The 16604-nt window shown below is 41.9% G+C and overlaps 1 protein-coding gene across 1 annotated transcript in view; it reads right to left on the reverse strand.

Moving 5' to 3' along the window:
• Window positions 1-16604, reverse strand: part of ANKRD6 (ankyrin repeat domain 6) — an 83680-nt gene that overhangs the window by 34040 nt on the left and 33036 nt on the right. The window contains exon 2 of the mRNA XM_047103260.1: window positions 4275-4373. Within this exon, the coding sequence (XP_046959216.1) occupies window positions 4275-4373 (99 nt within the window). The remainder of the gene's footprint in view (window positions 1-4274; window positions 4374-16604) is intronic.

A 16604-nucleotide genomic window follows, 5' to 3' on the forward strand; every position in this document is an offset into this window, starting at 1 on the left:
GCTGGTTAAGGCACATTCTAACCTAAGCCTTGCTACAGGTCAATGGTTTATTGTGTTTCACAAGCTGCCACTAAATCACGAATTGAGGCAGCTTTGGAGCCAGAACATCACCATTATTTATTACTTGCTCTCAGCATGAATCTACTGTTTTTGCTTCCCTGTGGAGAGGACTTTCCTTTGCGAAACTCTAACTCAGTGAAAGAAGCTAAATCTAACTTTCAGTTTAGCCTTTGGAAATTCCCAGGTGGATTATCGAGACTCAAGGAGATCTAACGACGTCTGTGAGGTTGCAGTGAGAACACAAATTGTCCTAAGCCACTGGCACCGGTGTCTCCTGTAGTGACCTTTTAGAGGCACTGCCTGTCTCCAGGCCATAGCTTCCCCTCCGTCTTTACTCCCCTCTGAGACCTCACTCAGCCTGGGTCCTGGCCTCATGAGTTGGATAAACACTGCTGGGAAGGCACCAACATCAGCCTTTCCACCATAAGTGGCTGCCCTTTAGCTCTATCATTAGCTTTGGGAACACTACACGGGACAATTCTGGAGGACTGAGTAAGACACTTTCTCTGGCCTAAAAACCCAGCTACCCTAAAGTTACCAAGATGAGAGTTAAACTCAGAGAGACATGAAATACATAAGCAAAGGGACACCTTGGGCTATCTATCTCAGGCTACTCTTCCCAGAACACAATACAATAAAGCACCTGAGACCCTCAATTGAAATAGGGCCAATTTCCTGGAAATCACCTTCCTCCTCTAAAATTTACTGTGGGAACATTTCCTCTGTGAAATAGGACCCAGAAGACAATAAAATGTGTCCTCAATACATACTTATTAACAGACCCAAGCAGCATCTTTGACATAATCCTTATTTCTATGATATAAATAAACCCTGAAATTCTGAAACTTTGAAAAAAGATGCTAGAAAAAATATGACACTCTTGTCAGCAGTTACTTGTTCAATGCATATTTATTGACTCTCTACTGTACTCTAAGTGGCATCATTTTATTGATAAAAACAAAAAACAAAAAACAAAAAACTAAGGCTCAGGGCAGTTCAGTGCCTAGCCTAGGATAACCAGCTAATTCGGGGTAGCATGGTCAAGCCAGAATTCAATCTGTCAAGGCTCTTTGCACCTACTCCAAGCTCGTTCCACCCTATGAAGTCAATTAGTCCCAGTGCAGGCCTTAAAAAAGATCAGGTCCCTCTGTGGGGTTGGAGCTGCCTCTTTATGGCATCATCTAGCTAAGTGCTTTAGCACAGTGCCCTGGCCACTACAGGTGCCCAAAAAGTATTTGCCAAATGATTAACTACAAAGAAGCAGAAGGAAAAACACTGCAGTGGGAAACTCGGAGAGTCAGCAACCTTGCAGTTTGGCATTTTGATTTGGAACATGCTGACCTGTTTGCAAAGTGCATGAACTGCCAGCTCTCAATTATTCTAACTTCAGTGTTTCTCACTTTGGGAACTTAAGGCGTTTGGAACCTCTGAGGTCTCAATATTTGTTTCACAATGCTTTTAGTTCTCTCTCCTACATGGTGAAAAAGAATGAGCACAGTGCAGGCAGATTTCAAAGCTAAGCTCATGGAAGAAACCCGAGTCATGCAAAGGTGGAACATGTCCCTCTTCAGGAGGAATCCCTCCCAGGAGGCACAGACAGACATGTTGCAAGGAAGCCCGAGACAGCGTAGGTGTGCAAAGCAAATTGCTGACCTCTTGTTCTCTCTCTGATCTTCTAGGGTTCTTCCTAGCCTTTCTTCTCTGTTTTTTCTTATTTTTTTCTTCCTTCATGGCTTTTATCATGGCCACAGGGTCCTGGGCTATTTCTGAGGTAGGGGCCGTGTGGTTGCTCATTGACCAATCAGAGATGGCATTAGAGCTCCAATGTGTGTTGACAGGATTGGCAGGAAGCCAAGGGGAATTTTCTCCTGGAGTTGCATATTCTAAAGAACTGGTTTCCACAGGTTGAAATTCATAATAATCCCACTCCAGGCCACTGGAGGTCATTCTTCAACTAATTCTCAGTCCTTACCGTGACATAAGGAACGTATCTGTAGAATATGAAGTTAGAAGTAAATTCTTCATAATATTAACATTCTATATTTCTACCCATCATCCAAGACAGGTAACTTCTGAACTGATTATTTCCAATAATTAATATCCCAGCTTCTTTAAAAAAACACATATAGTTTTCTTCTTCAGATTCTTGCATTAAGTTTCAAAGCCAATCAACAGGCATGGTAAATACGTAGAAGAGAGACGTGAACAATATTCTGGTGAACACATTACTTCAGAATTCTACCTTCTCCATTCCCAGCAGCTTTTACACTGTTTTGTTCTGGTGTTTCTGTTTTGTTTGTCTGTCTTGATTTAAGTTATCAGGGACAAGCAATGTACAGATTGATTAGGTCAAGGAGAAGATGCAAGAAAATACATTATTCCAATAAATGAAACACATTGTTCCCATCTAAAAGTAGAGGTGAATTTCCTTTTGCTGACATGTCTCCCCTTAGCTACCTTGTGAAAACTCCTATTTTACTTCCTACCTTGCCTGATATAAACGCCCACAGTTCTAAGAAGTTAGCATGGCTCTTGCTGCATGAGAACACAGTGATTCTTGGAGCTCAAGAGCTGAGGCAGGAGTTGGCGGACCTGGCATGGTAGCCTTGCCACCATGGCCAGTGAGGACTTCAATTACGCAAAGAGAAGACCAGAGGCATCCCAACATGTTTGCACCAGCATCCCAATGCCCTGCCTTTTCTGTGGTTAGAATCTCTTCTCTCCCTTTGTATTTTCACTCCTGTCATCTAAGGATATGATAGAATCAGGAATGTTATCATGGTTACAGTGTAGGGAAAATGTATTATGACCCAAGGTAGAAATCAACAGCTGAAAGTTAAATCAGCATCTTTTGAAAGTAACATTTTTGATGGCCCAACGATTCCAAATATAACCAGAGATTTATGAACGATACTGGACAGCCTTCTGCCTGTACATAAAACAATGACATTTAGTTATTTCTCTGTGAATGCTGTCCTTCTCACCATATGTTTGCCAAGTTTTAGGACATTACAAAGATACCTACAGAAAACTAGATGCACTTTGGTAATCTATACCCTACTAGCACACCTGAGGGGCTAAAATTTGATTAACACTCCCATACCCTCAGTTATCAAAGGTCAATCAGGAAGAGATTATGACATGTACAAATTCTGTAAGATTCTCTGTTCCTCACAAAACTTCTTGTTTCTTAAAGTCCTACCACACAAATTAGAGTTGAAATTAGGAACAGTTTCTGAAAATAATTTCCAATTACATTATCATAAGGCTGTTTCCTAATAGCTCACTGGAGGACAATTCATTTCATCTTATTTATATCCTCTTCTTAGAGAATCTACTTCCTCAAAGATCCAATAGGCAACCCTGTGCACCACATGACCTCATCCCCACCACTGGTGATTGAGTCAGGAATGAATACTTGACTGCAGAGGAGCCAATTGGAGTCTTTGTCTACACAATCTGAATGAATAAACTCAAAGTCTTTTTTTTTTTTTTTAAGTAGGCTTCATGCCCAGTGCAGAACCCAACGGGGGCTTGAATTAATGACCCTGAGATCAAGACCTGAGCTGAGATCAAGAGTTGAACACTCTCAGCTGACTGAGCCGCCCAGGTGCCCCAGAGACTGAGTCTTAATAAAGGCATAACATGAGAGGAAACTCTTTCAGGATGCTTCCTTTTTCTTGGATTCCATTATATGTTAATTTTTTATTTGAACAGGTCCTTTTAAACTAAACGTATCCTAAGAGAAATCAAAGTGAGAAGAGGAAAAAGTCAAGTTTTTAAGCCCCACTTTTTCTCTAACAGTAAGCTTGGTCAATGACACATTTCCAACAGGCCTTGCCCACACTCACTCGTGTGTGTGTGTGTGTGTGTGTGTGTGTGTGTGTGTGTGGTGTGCTCCTTCACACCAAGACAGGACATAGACAATATGCCTTTGAGGCTCTAGACGTAGATGATACTAGATAGCACATGAACCATGATGGGAAAACCACCCCAAACTTGCAAACTATAGCTTGCTACTGAGAATGGGTCCCAGGATAGGTCTTCAAGAAGAAGGTCCCCGTGGGGACCCCATGGAGACCAAGATGGAGCTAAAAAGTGCTAGGAGAGCATCTTCTACCTTCCCCGCCTAGCTGCTTACATACTATACTGTGTATTTCCAGATAGACAAGCTCCCAAACAACCCATCCCAATAGAATGTGGTTTCTACTCACATCATCCTGAACATCAAGGTCACAGCCAGCCTTCAGCAAGATCTGGACCACAGAAAGATGGCCCTTATTGGCAGCAAGATGAAGGGGGGTCCGGCCATGCTGTTAATGCAAAGGAAACACTGATTTCAGAACAGGATATCAAAACCACTTCCCTAGAGGCAGGTGTGGCCCTAGAGCAAGCTTTACACAGTCGGAGCCCCCTTCCCCTTCAGTTCGGCAGGAGATCCTTATATATTTACTCAGAATTCAAGTTTGTCTCTGTTAACCTTTGTAATTGGCATTGTAATAAATGAATAAAATATGCTAAAAACGCGAAGATTTCCTTTGGTGCTTAATTTCTACTCCACACTCATCAAACAAATAGGAAAATGAAGAGTTTCATGTTTTCTCTTATTTTCTCCTTGGTGCTAACACTCAGGGATGATGAAGTGGTCACAATGAATCAGGTGGGGCAAAAGATGAAAGAACAGCAAAAGGTCAAGCTAATCAGCCCCAGAAAAATCTGGTTAGTAATTATTAAAATTTGAAACTACTGGCCAGACTGTTCTGAATAGGTTCTCCCTCTTTTGAAACAAAATTTAAAATTACAAAATAGGGGCGCCTGGGTAGCTCAGTCCGTTAAGCTGTTGACTTCGGCTCAGGTCATGATCTCACATTTCATGAGTTTGAGCCCTGCATTGGGTTCTGTGCTGACAGCTTGGAGCCTGGAACCTGCTGTGTATTCCGTGTCTCCCTCTCTCTCTGCCCCTCCCCGGCTCCCACTCTATCTCTCTCAAAAATAAGTAAACATTAAAAAAAAATATTTAAATAAAATAAAATTACAAAATATTTCAGCCATTCAAAAATATGAATATTTTTAAATGTACATACCTACAAGTCACTTTAAGAAAACCTTAGAGAAATTATAGATGTTCCTTTTGAACCCCTCCCAGATTTCATTTCCCTTCAGCTCCAGAGGTAATCACTCTTTTTTTTTTTTTAAGATTTTATTTTTAAATAATCTCTACACCCAAGATGGGGCTTAAACTCACAACCCCAAGATCAAGAGTTGTATGCTCTACCGACTGAGCCAGCCAGGCACCACAAGGTATTGGTATTCTTAAATTAAATTAAATTAAATTAAATTTGGTATTTTTCATTCCTTTGCCTTTAATTACATATTTTGCTACGTGGGTATAGCCATAGATAATAAATATTGTTTTGCTTATTTTAGAACCTTACATAAATAGCATTAAACTCTTAAAATATCACTTGGCAATTTTTGTCCAATGTCATATTCTTGAGATTTCTTCTCATATTGTCGCATGTAGTTCCAGATCATTTATTCATTATTCACCCATTCCCTACTGATGGGCATCCAGGTTCTTTTCAGTGGTTTGCAGAACGCACTTGTGTGCACGTCTCCCTGTGCACCTGAGTAGGCTTCTTAGCCTTGTGATTGGGTCACAGAAAGGACTGTTTCTTCAATAGCCCTCTGTATAACACGGAGGGTAACACCCAGAATAACTCTTCAGTGTAAATCAACTTCTATCCAGAGAACTGACCTTGCGAAACTCCAAATTCTAAAGGGGACATCGTATTTCCTTTGCCTTTCCCTTCAAGTTCACTGTGAAGAAATCTACCTCCTGCTTCAAAAATCATTTAGCCACTGGCTCCCATCCATACTGAAACACACCCTGACGGGCTCATATGGGTCTCTTAATAAGGGAGAAATAGTCTCTTACATCCCTCTACACCTCAATAAAATTCTCCAAAGACCTTTATTGATATTCTAGCGGAATAAACTCATTTATGATCTCCATAAAGTGTCAGTTTGCCATGGGTAACTAGCCGTGGAGGAAAACACAGATAGCAGACAATAAAGGATCTTAATTTCTACACATGAAATGCAATCAAAGCACTAGAATGATTCTGTAAAGAAAGAGGTCAGAGCTCACTTTAAAATTAGAATTCTTAATTAAGAAAAAAGTTACTCCCAACAAAGTGGGCTATAAAAAGCCTTCATAAAAAGCCAATGTCTGAGAAGAGATGGAGTGACCTTCCTTGGCTAGCAACTGTCTCAGTGCACACTGCTTAACCTTGATTCTTTCCATGAAAGTCCACAGCTGATCAGATGGAGCAAAATAAGCAGGTTCCACTCACTGGGCCTGGTCCCAGGCTCCATCTGTCATCACGTGTCCTTGTTAAGGACATCAGAAAATGACCTTCACCAAGTTTCTAGGCATTATGACACACAGAAAGTTTGTTACTTTCGCGAGGAGACGGATGTGTGTGCTGTGAGGAAGGCTGACAGGACGGTAGGACACAAGTGCTTCTGAGCAACTGAAAACATAAACCATGATGAGGAGAGTTTGCTGGAGAGAGCCTGGAAGAGAGGACAAAGGACAAGGAATCTCAGGGTGTCAGATGAGGGAAGCCTGAGGAACATCCTCGTCAGGAACCAGATGTGGCTGGTTGGAAGCTGAGGCACAAGGAGGCAAAAGGGTTTGCCCAAGTGAACACAAATAAGCAGAAGACAGAAGGAAATGGTGCTGTGGTTCAAACCAGGTCATACCTGGGAAGGTGCTTTAGAAACTATAAATTACTAACAAGATGCCTTGGACTGGCATCCAAAGTCAACAGAGAATCCTCTCTCTGCAGAAAGGACAGGCTGGAGGCAACGGAGCCTGACGTGCCCAGTTCAAATCCCAGCTCTGACTAATCACCCCTATGGGACTTTGTCCACAACACTCTCCTGAGCCCATTTTCTCACCTATAATATAGGAAGAGGCTGGGGTGCCTGGTTGGCTCAGTTGGTTAAGTGTCTGACTCTTGATTTTGGTTCAGGTCATGATCTCACAGTTCATGCGATCAGGCCCCCATTTGGGGGGTGCAGAGCCTGCTTGAAATTCTCTCTCTCCTTCTCTCTCTACCCCTCCCCTGCTTTCGCTCTCTCAAAATAAATAAACACACATTTAAAAAATTATAAAACAGGAATAGCCTGCACTATCCACCCCATTATGCTTGAAATAAGAGTAACATCCACCATCGAAGACAGGGTTTTTTTTCCCTTCCAGCTGTCCTGAGCCCTCGCCCCTGAAGACACCCCAATTGTTCCCTCTCCTCCTTGACACCTTTGCACCTCTGCCTTAACAAAGACCAGTGAGATATTTTCAATGGCAAACAGACTTGGGTGAAGGGTTGGAAATCAGATCACTTGGATGGCCAAATGGGCCCCTAGCTGAAGGGTCATTTCCTACTGGCCAGTCCTGATCCACATGTCCACTTCCATCTTTGAAATACAGCCCACAGTTTCCGGTCTCTGTGTTTCTGCTGGATGGGCCTTCTTTCCTGGCAATGCCCTTCTCCAAACTTTGCCTTCTTTGACTCAGCAAGAAACATTCCTGGTCTTGTCTTCTCTGCTCCCACAGTGCCTCAGCTTCCTCCTAGGAAACCAGCACATTCTGTTTTGAATGTCACCCTGGGCACTGGCATTTTCTTCCAACCAGGCTATAATCTCCCTGAGGTCAGGACTGTGCCTTCCATGACGAGGAAGCAAGTTGCTTCTGGGATGGTACAGGGCCATGTCAAAGAGAAGCCAGTGTTCCTCAAGCACAGGCAGGCTGAGGCTACCAGGGACATGGGAGCAAATTCCAATTCCAGGCTTGGCCTCAAAGAAATGGAGAGCCTAGGGGTGCTCTAGGTTCTTGGATGTCTCAGCCCCTCAGGGGAAGTGTAAACAACTGGGGGTTTCATTAGTACTTAAGCAGGTGCAACAGTGACATGAGGACTTCTCTGAGAAGGGTGAATGTCCTCCTCACATGTCTGGCTCCCTTTCTAGCACCAGGTAAAAGTACAGCAGCATCAAAGGCAATAGGAATCAGTTTTCCACCGAACCTGAAGCTGTCCACTCCCGTTCCCTGGGTTTCCTAACACAAGACCAACTCCCTTAAACACACACATACACACACACACACCATACCACCACCACCACCACCCAAAGGTGGAGAGAAAGAAGCAGATATGTAATTGTTTTCTAGAACATTCTATTGTGAAAAGCAACAAAAGTAGAGCCAATCCGGGAAGTGGCTGCTCCCAGCAGGGATACCCCAAGGTCAAGCCTGACAAATGGGGAAGGCTGCAATCCCCTTAAGTGTGAGGGGGCAAATAATAACTGACCCTTAGAGGGGTATCTGAATGATTTAGACTCAAGGATGCAACTGCCATCATTTTCATGCCCCTAGGAATGGCCAATGAAAGAAATGGAAAAGGAGAAAAGACTGTGAACTATGAATAAGACAAAGAAATTTCTGAAGCCTCCATTTGTCCTGGGACCTACCCCAGTTCAATAACCTGTTCAACTCAACTCAACCCAGGCCCTAGAGGGATTAGGAAGACCACTAATAATAAGGACATGAGCAAGAGACAGCAGCAGCTAACATTTAGCAGCAGCTAACATTCATGATACTTACATGACAGGCACTATCTTAAGACTTTTACCTGTATTAGCTCATTTAATCCCCACCCCCCCCCCCCCCGGCCCATGACTCTATGAGGTAGGCACTATTAAGATGAGGAATTTCCATTTTACAGGTGATGAAACTGAGGCATGGAGGGACCCTGTCACCTTTTCTATGTCATACAGCAAGTAATTAGAGTCTGGTTTCACCCCTAAGCCATCTGACTCTGGCCCCCAAGTTCTGACCCACCATTCTACTTGCCGCCTGCTTGCTGGGGGGTGAGGTGGGTAATGCTCTCTTCTAGCAGAAGGGTTCCATGTCTCAGTGTTAGGAAGCTCCCAAGACGCCCAGATGATGACCTCTGGATATAACCTGGTTTCTTTAAATCTCAAGGATGAGGAGAGAGGTTTTCTACTCTCACTGTACATCCAAATCACTTGGGCAGGTTGGTCTGCTCTTCTGTCCATCTATATTGATGCCTGAGCCCTGTCTCCAGCATTTCTGGCTCAACTTGTGGTGGGGCCCAGGCATCTATTAACAATAGACCCTCCCCAGGTGATTCTTTCTTTCTTTCTTTTCTTTTTTAATGTTTATTCATTTTTGAGAGACAGAGAGAGACAGAGTGCAAGCAGTGGAGGAGCAGAGAGAGAGGGAGATACAGAATCCAAAGCAGGCTCCAGGCTTTGAGCTGTCAGCACAGAGCCCGACGTGGGGCTCGAACCCACAAACTGTGAGATCATGAGCTGAGCTGAAGTTGGATGCTCAACTGACTGAGCCACCTGGGCACCCCTCCCCAGGTGATTCTAATGAGTGACCCAGGCTGAGACCCATAGAATGAGATGAAGAGGACCTAGAATAATTCTCTCCAGGGAAGCTATAGGCCCTCAAGTGAAATCTGCCATGTTGGGCCTGTCCAAACAAGCATCATTCCTCTTGCCACATTCTTCGTGATGCTCTCAACCCCACCTGTCAGTACAAAACACTAAAATACTGCACTGCCACAACCCAGTTCCTGTTTCTTAAAAGAATATGTGAGCAATATAATGACATTACTAAAAATTTTGAAAATAAAAGCAAATAATTTGTAATTCTACCATCCAATACAACTATTATCATTTTTTACAGCTATTGTCATTTTCATCCAATCTTTTTCAGTGCATGTTTTCTACTGATGCTTTTGCATAGTTATATCAATAGGTCACATGATAACTATCCTGCTTTCTATATTAATATTATACCTTGAACCAGTTGTTCTCAAACTTTGCTGGGCAGCAGTACTGGGCCTCCTTCCAGACTTTCTGATTCAGTAGGTCTGGAGTGGAGAATTTGCATTAAAAGTATGCATTTCTAACAAGTTCCCAGGAGAGGTAGATACTGTTCCTTGAGGATGACATTTTGAGAGCCACTGATGTAAACCACTGGTTTTCAAGCTTGGTTGCACATAAGAATCACTTGAAATCTTAAAAACAAACCCAAAATTTACCCCCAGAGGATTGGGTAGGGTGGGGATGATATGAATATGAGGGTTTTTAAAAAAAAAAAAAAATTCCAGGTGATTCTAATATGCATCCAGAGGTTATGAACCCCTGCCTTGGGCCCTTTAAAGGTCCCAGTTCCTCCACCCTGCCCTGCTATCAGGATAGGCCATCTGAGACCAGGAGTAAGAGGGCACAGGACCCTGCAGGGAATGCACATTTCCATTGCTCTACCTAGGATAAGACAGAGACTCAGCCACTTCCAGGGAAGTAAACAGCCAAGGGCCTTGTGATGTTACCAGGCCATAACCACAAAAAAGTGGCCTTACTGTCAGCGATTCTGGGGCTCCGGTCTGGAGTGCTGCTTTGTTCTGGCAGGTCAGCTGCTTTGTTCTGGGCAGGACCCAACTTCCAGCAGAACTGCTGCATGGAAATGGTAGAGAGAGTCCTGTTCTGGCAGGCGACCCATAAATTACACTCACAGGTGATCATGAAGGGTGTGCAGAATGAAGCAGTCCCTGCTACTCATTCTGAAGAGGCCAACTCCCAGCTGGAGAGGCAGGGCTCTGTCAGAGAGCATTCCAGGAGGAAGATTCCTGTTCAGATAAAGATCTCCTACTAGGGGGAATGACAAGGGAGCCCAGTTAAAGGTTGCCGGCTTAAATACACCTTGATTTTGTTCTTAGCAGGTGTTCAAACATGCTGCTTAACCTTTCTCACCCAACAACCCCAGGCAGAGGGAAGCATTTATTGGAGAGACATCCTATGGAAGGGCTGAGCCCCAGGGAGGGGGATCGGGGACCATTTGAGAACCACAACTGACAGAAACCTGGAAAAGACTCCTTTTCTGCAGACTCCATGGGGCCACGACCCTCGTCACTCATTACTGTAGCCAGAATCCAGACATTGGGTCCCAGCTCTTCTCTCGTGCTTTAGGTATCTTGGATCTTCCTTAGTAGAGAGCAGGACTTTCAGACTGACAATACCTGCCCCACGAATGACAAGCCCTGGCCCTTGTCAGGGCAGCTGCCTGGTCTAACAGAGCAGGCTTGAAAAGTGAGAAGGCAATACATACAAATCTCGAATCATTATGTTGTATACCTGTCAGTAATATAATGTTATATATCAATTGTATCTCAGTAAAAAAAAAAAAAAAGTGAGAAGTGTGCTGTGCTTACCCATTCCTGGAACACCGTCTTTGTCCAATGATATGCTTAAAACCAGAGTCACACAGAAACCTGGGGCAGAACCCAAAGGAATAAACAGGCTAGAAATTCTGAAGAGGTGGGGGTGGGTGGGTGGGTAGGCAAGGATGAAGGAACCAGGAATCAGTAGCTCAAAGAAATAAAACAAACCATCTTAATTGGAGATTGTTACACAGATGTTAGCCACACAAAGGGAAACCATTTAGGGGAGAAGAATTTAGGTTAGATCAATGTAATAACTTCAAAATGACAACGCTTCCTTTCTTCAGGAGATCATAAGTTCGATCAGGGTCATGCAATCTTTACTGAGGCAAGTAATGTCTGTCTCTATTATCTGTAACATTAAACAAAGAAGCAAGGAAAAGAGGTAGGAGGCAAGAAAGATGCAATGCTGGTAAAATAAGAGTAACATATTTTAGAAACAATATAACGTTCAGGTCTTTGAGGGTCTTTGAAAGTTTAATTTGGATGAGGATAGTAAGGCTAACAGAGGTTCTTTGATTTTACAAGATCACAAATCTCATTTCTGGTAGAACTACATGCAGCTAGAGTCCTGGCCACTTGGCCCCTCATCTAGATTTAAATTGTAGAAAACTCCCACCAACTTTCTTAGATGCTCCCAGGGTCCTCATGTTATAGACAGTATTCCCCAAATCTCAACTGCCTGGAATGGTGTAGATTTGGATTAAAAAATAAAGCATTTCTCAGGCTTATGATTCAATGCAAACAAAGTCATTAAGACATTCAGAAGAAAATGGACAAAGAAAAATTGCCATGGATCAAAGGAGACTGAGACAATAAAACTTTTTATTTTTAAAAAGTTGATAGTTTAAAAAGCCTTCAAGGCTTTCTTTCCTTGTTGGAAAAATATTTTGTCCATCTGTCTACTCGGATGAGTGACTTATCACATCTTAAAGAGATGATAGGTGACAAAAAGCAGTGAGAGACTAACTTCCTTGGATGACAAAAATCAGGATCCAAGACAATCTCAGATCAGAAGAACAGGCTAATTTTAGTAAGACAAAATGTAACAGAAGCAGAAGTAAAACTCCTATGCTGAGGATCAACAGTCCAATCACACAAGGGCAGTAGGGTACAGGAATTGTCCCATTAAATGATCCTTCCTGGGGTGCTTGGGTGGCTCAGTCACTTAAGCATCTGACTTCTGCTCAGGTCATGATCTCTGGTTTGTGGGTTCGAGCCCCGCATCAGGCTCTGTGCTGACAGCTCAGAGCCTGGAGTCTGCTTTGTATCCTCTGCCCGCCTCTCTCTCTGCCCCTCCCCTTCTTGTGCACACATGCTCTCTCTCTCTCTCGCTCTCTCTCTCAAAAATAAATAAATAAACTTTTTTTTTTTTTTAAGTCCACTAGCAAGAAGAACCAAAATACTTCAAGCAACTTAACTAGCTGTTAAGGATTCCATCCGTTCCTGTAATACATCTGTTCGTAAGTGATAAAGCGTCACTTAATGGCCCCCATACTCCTCACAGGTAGCTGCTTAGACAACATTTTCAATGGGCTGATGCACTGACAGAGCAAAGCATGGTGATCCAATGCATGATGAACTATCATCAAGAGATAAGAACTGCCCTCTCATATTTTCTGGGATTTTTTATTTTTTAATTAAAAATCACTGCCTTTTCAGCAACTGGTAACCATGTGGTTGGTTGGGTTTGTTTGTTTATTTATTTATTTGTTTATAAGAGAGTGCAAGCAGGGGAGAGGGGCAGTGGGAAAGAGAGACAGAATCTCGATCCCACAACACTGGGATCAGGCACCCCGTTTTCTCCTTTAATGTGTTAGTATATCAAATTATGGAACCATCTTCCATTCCTGGATCAAACTCCACATAATCACACTGTATTATTCTTTTGATAAGTGCTGTATCTTTCTAAGTAATGTTATTAAGAATTTTTGAATCTATATTTATAAGTGAGATTGATCTATGTACTGTATCTTTCTCTCCCTCTCTCATTTATATTTATATGGTTTTGGTATTCAGGTTGTGTTTGTTTCATAAAACAAATCTAGCTTTCCATTTTGTTCTATGCTTTACACTAGTTTAAATAACAATGGAACTATGTTTTTTTCATTGTTAAAATATGGGACAGAGTTAATGATTTGGCCCAAGTACTTTTTAATTTTTTTTTTATTTATTTTTTTATTTTTTTATTTTATTTTATTTTTTTTTAATTTTTTTTTTTCAACGTTTATTTATTTTTGGGACAGAGAGAGACAGAGCATGAACGGGGGAGGGGCAGAGAGAGAGGGAGACACAGAATCGGAAACAGGCTCCAGGCTCTGAGCCATCAGCCCAGAGCCTGACGCGGGGCTCGAACTCACGGACCGCGAGATCGTGACCTGGCTGAAGTCGGACGCTTAACCGACTGCGCCACCCAGGCGCCCCCCAAGTACTTTTTTAAAGCTGCATTTTTAATCACATTTCTACTCTTATCTATGGTAATCAGACTAAGTTTTCTGCTGCTTCTTGGGTCAATTTGTTCCTGATTTTTTTACTGTGGTAAAGTACACATAATATAAAATTTACCATTTTAACCATTTTTAAGTGTACAATTCAGTGGCATTGCATATATTCACAATGTTGTACAGCCATCACCACTATCAAATTCCAAATTTTTTCGTTATCCTAACAAACTCTGTATCCATTAAACAATAACTCCATCCCCTCACCTCCTAACAGCCCCTGCTAACCTCTATTCTATTTTCTGTCTCTATGAATTTGTCTATTCTAGGTACTTCACATAGTTAAATCATACAAAGTTTGTCCTTTTGTATCTGACTTATTTCACATAGCACAACATCTTCAAAGTTCATCCTTGTTGTAGCATATATCAGAATTTCATTCCTTTTTAAGGTTGAATAATATTCCATTTCATGAACACACTACATTTTGTTTAAGCATTCATCTGTAGACGGACATATGGGTTGCTTCCACTTTTGCTATTGTGAATAATGCTGTATGAACATGGGTATACAAACATCTGTTCGAGTTCCTGCTTTCATTTCTTTTGGGTATATACCTAAAAGTGAAATTGCCAAATTATATGGTAACCCTATGTTTATTTTTTTTTAATTTTTTTTAATGTTTATTTATTTTTGAGACAGAGAGAGACAGAGCATGAATAGGGGAGGGGCAGAGAGAGAGGGAGACACAGAATCTGAAACAGGCTCCAGGCTCTGAGCCATCAGCCCAGAGCCCGACGCGGGGCTCGAACTCCCGGACCGCGAGATCGTGACCTGAGCCGAAGTCGGACGTTTAACCAACTGAGCCACCCAGGCGCCCCCCTATGTTTAATTTTTTGAGGAACCACCATACCATTTTCCAGAGTAGTTGCACCATTCTACATTCCCACCAGCAACACATATATGTTCTAATTTCTGCGTGATCTTAAAACACTTATTTTCTGTTTTTCTTTATTTGATAACAGCCATCATGATGAATGTGAAGTATCACATTATGATTTTGATGTGCATTTCCCTACTGACTAGTGCTATTAACCACCTTGTCATCTTGTGCTTATTGACGATTTATATATCTTTGTTGGAGAAACATCTATTCAAGTCCTTTATTTATTTTAAAAATTGAGCCTGGGTGAGCTCAGTTGGTTGAACATCCAACCAGCTCAGGTCATGATCTCACGGTCGTTGAGTTCAAGCTCTGCATTGGGCTCTGTGCTGACAGCTCAGAGCCTGGAGCTGCTTCGGATTCTGTGTCTCCCTCTCTGCCCCTCCTCTGCTCATGTCTCTCTCTCTCTCTCTCTCTCTCGCTCTCTCAAAAAAAAAAAACATTAAAAAAGAAGATATAAAAAAATTGAGCTGTATTCACAAAATAATCAGTGATATTAATACATACATATTAATACATGATGATTAATACATGATATCAATAAGAATAAAAACCATATGATCATTTCAATAGATGCAGAAAAACCATTTGATAAAGTCCAACATCCATTCATGATAAAAACCCTTAACAAAGTAGACTTAGAACATACCTCAACATAATAAAGGCCATATATCACAAACCCACAGCTAACATCATACTCAATGATGACAACCTGAGAGCTTTTCCCTTTAGATCAGGAACAAGACAAGGATGTCCACTCTCACCACTTTTATTCAGCACAGTACTAGAACTCCTAGCCACAGTAATCAGATAAGAAAAAGGAATAAATGTATCCAAAATGGTAAGGAAGAAGAAAAACTTTCACTATTTGCATATTATATGATACTAATATATAGGGGCACGTGGGTGGCTCAGTCCTTTGGGCATCTGACTTTGGCTCAGGTCATGAACTCACAGTTCATGGGTTTGAGCCCCACATTAAGCTCTGCTGACAGCTCAGAGACTGGAGTCTGCTTCGGATTCTCTGTCTCCCTCTCTCTCTTCCCTTCCCCCACTCACACTCTGTCCCTGTCTCTCTCTCTGTCTCTCAAAAATAAACATTAAAAAAAGTATATGATACTACATATAGAAAACCCTAAAAATTCCACCAAAAACTACTAGAATTGATACATGAATTCAGTAAAGTCACAGGATACAGAATCAATGTACAGAAATCTGTTGCATTCTATACTCTATATAACAAGGTAGCAGAAAGAGAGATTAAGAAAACGATCTCACTTACAATTGCATGAAAAATGATAAAATATCTAGGAATAAACTTAACCAAGGAGGTGAAAGACCTGTACTCTGAAAACTATAAAACACTGATGAAAGAAATTGAAGACACGGGCACCTGAGTGGCTTAGTCAGTTGGACGTCCAACTCTTGATCTTGGCTCAGGTCATGATCTCACGGTTCATGGGTTCTAGCCCCGCACTGGGCTCTACACTAACAGTGTGGAGCCTACTTGGAATTCTCTCTCTCCCCCATCTCAAAGTAAATAAACTTAAAGAAAGAACGAAAGAAAGAAAGAGAGAGAGAGAGAGAGAGAGAGAGAGAGAGAAAGAAAGAAAGAAAGAAAGAGAAATTGAAGACAATACAAACAAATGGAAAGATATTCCATGCTCACAGATTGGGAGAAAAAAATACTGTTATAATGGCCATACTACTCAAAAAGCAACCTACAGATTTAATGCAATGCCTGTCAAAATACCAATGGCATTTTTCACAGAACTAGAACAAAAATCCTAAAATTTTTATGAAACTTCAAAAGACCCCAATTAACCAAAGCAATCTTAAGAAAAG

This window comes from Lynx rufus, unplaced genomic scaffold, assembly GCF_022079265.1.
Source record: "Lynx rufus isolate CCGP_SWC_20201006 ecotype Redwood Valley unplaced genomic scaffold, mLynRuf1.p SCAF_6, whole genome shotgun sequence".
Lineage (NCBI taxonomy): Eukaryota > Metazoa > Chordata > Mammalia > Carnivora > Felidae > Lynx > Lynx rufus.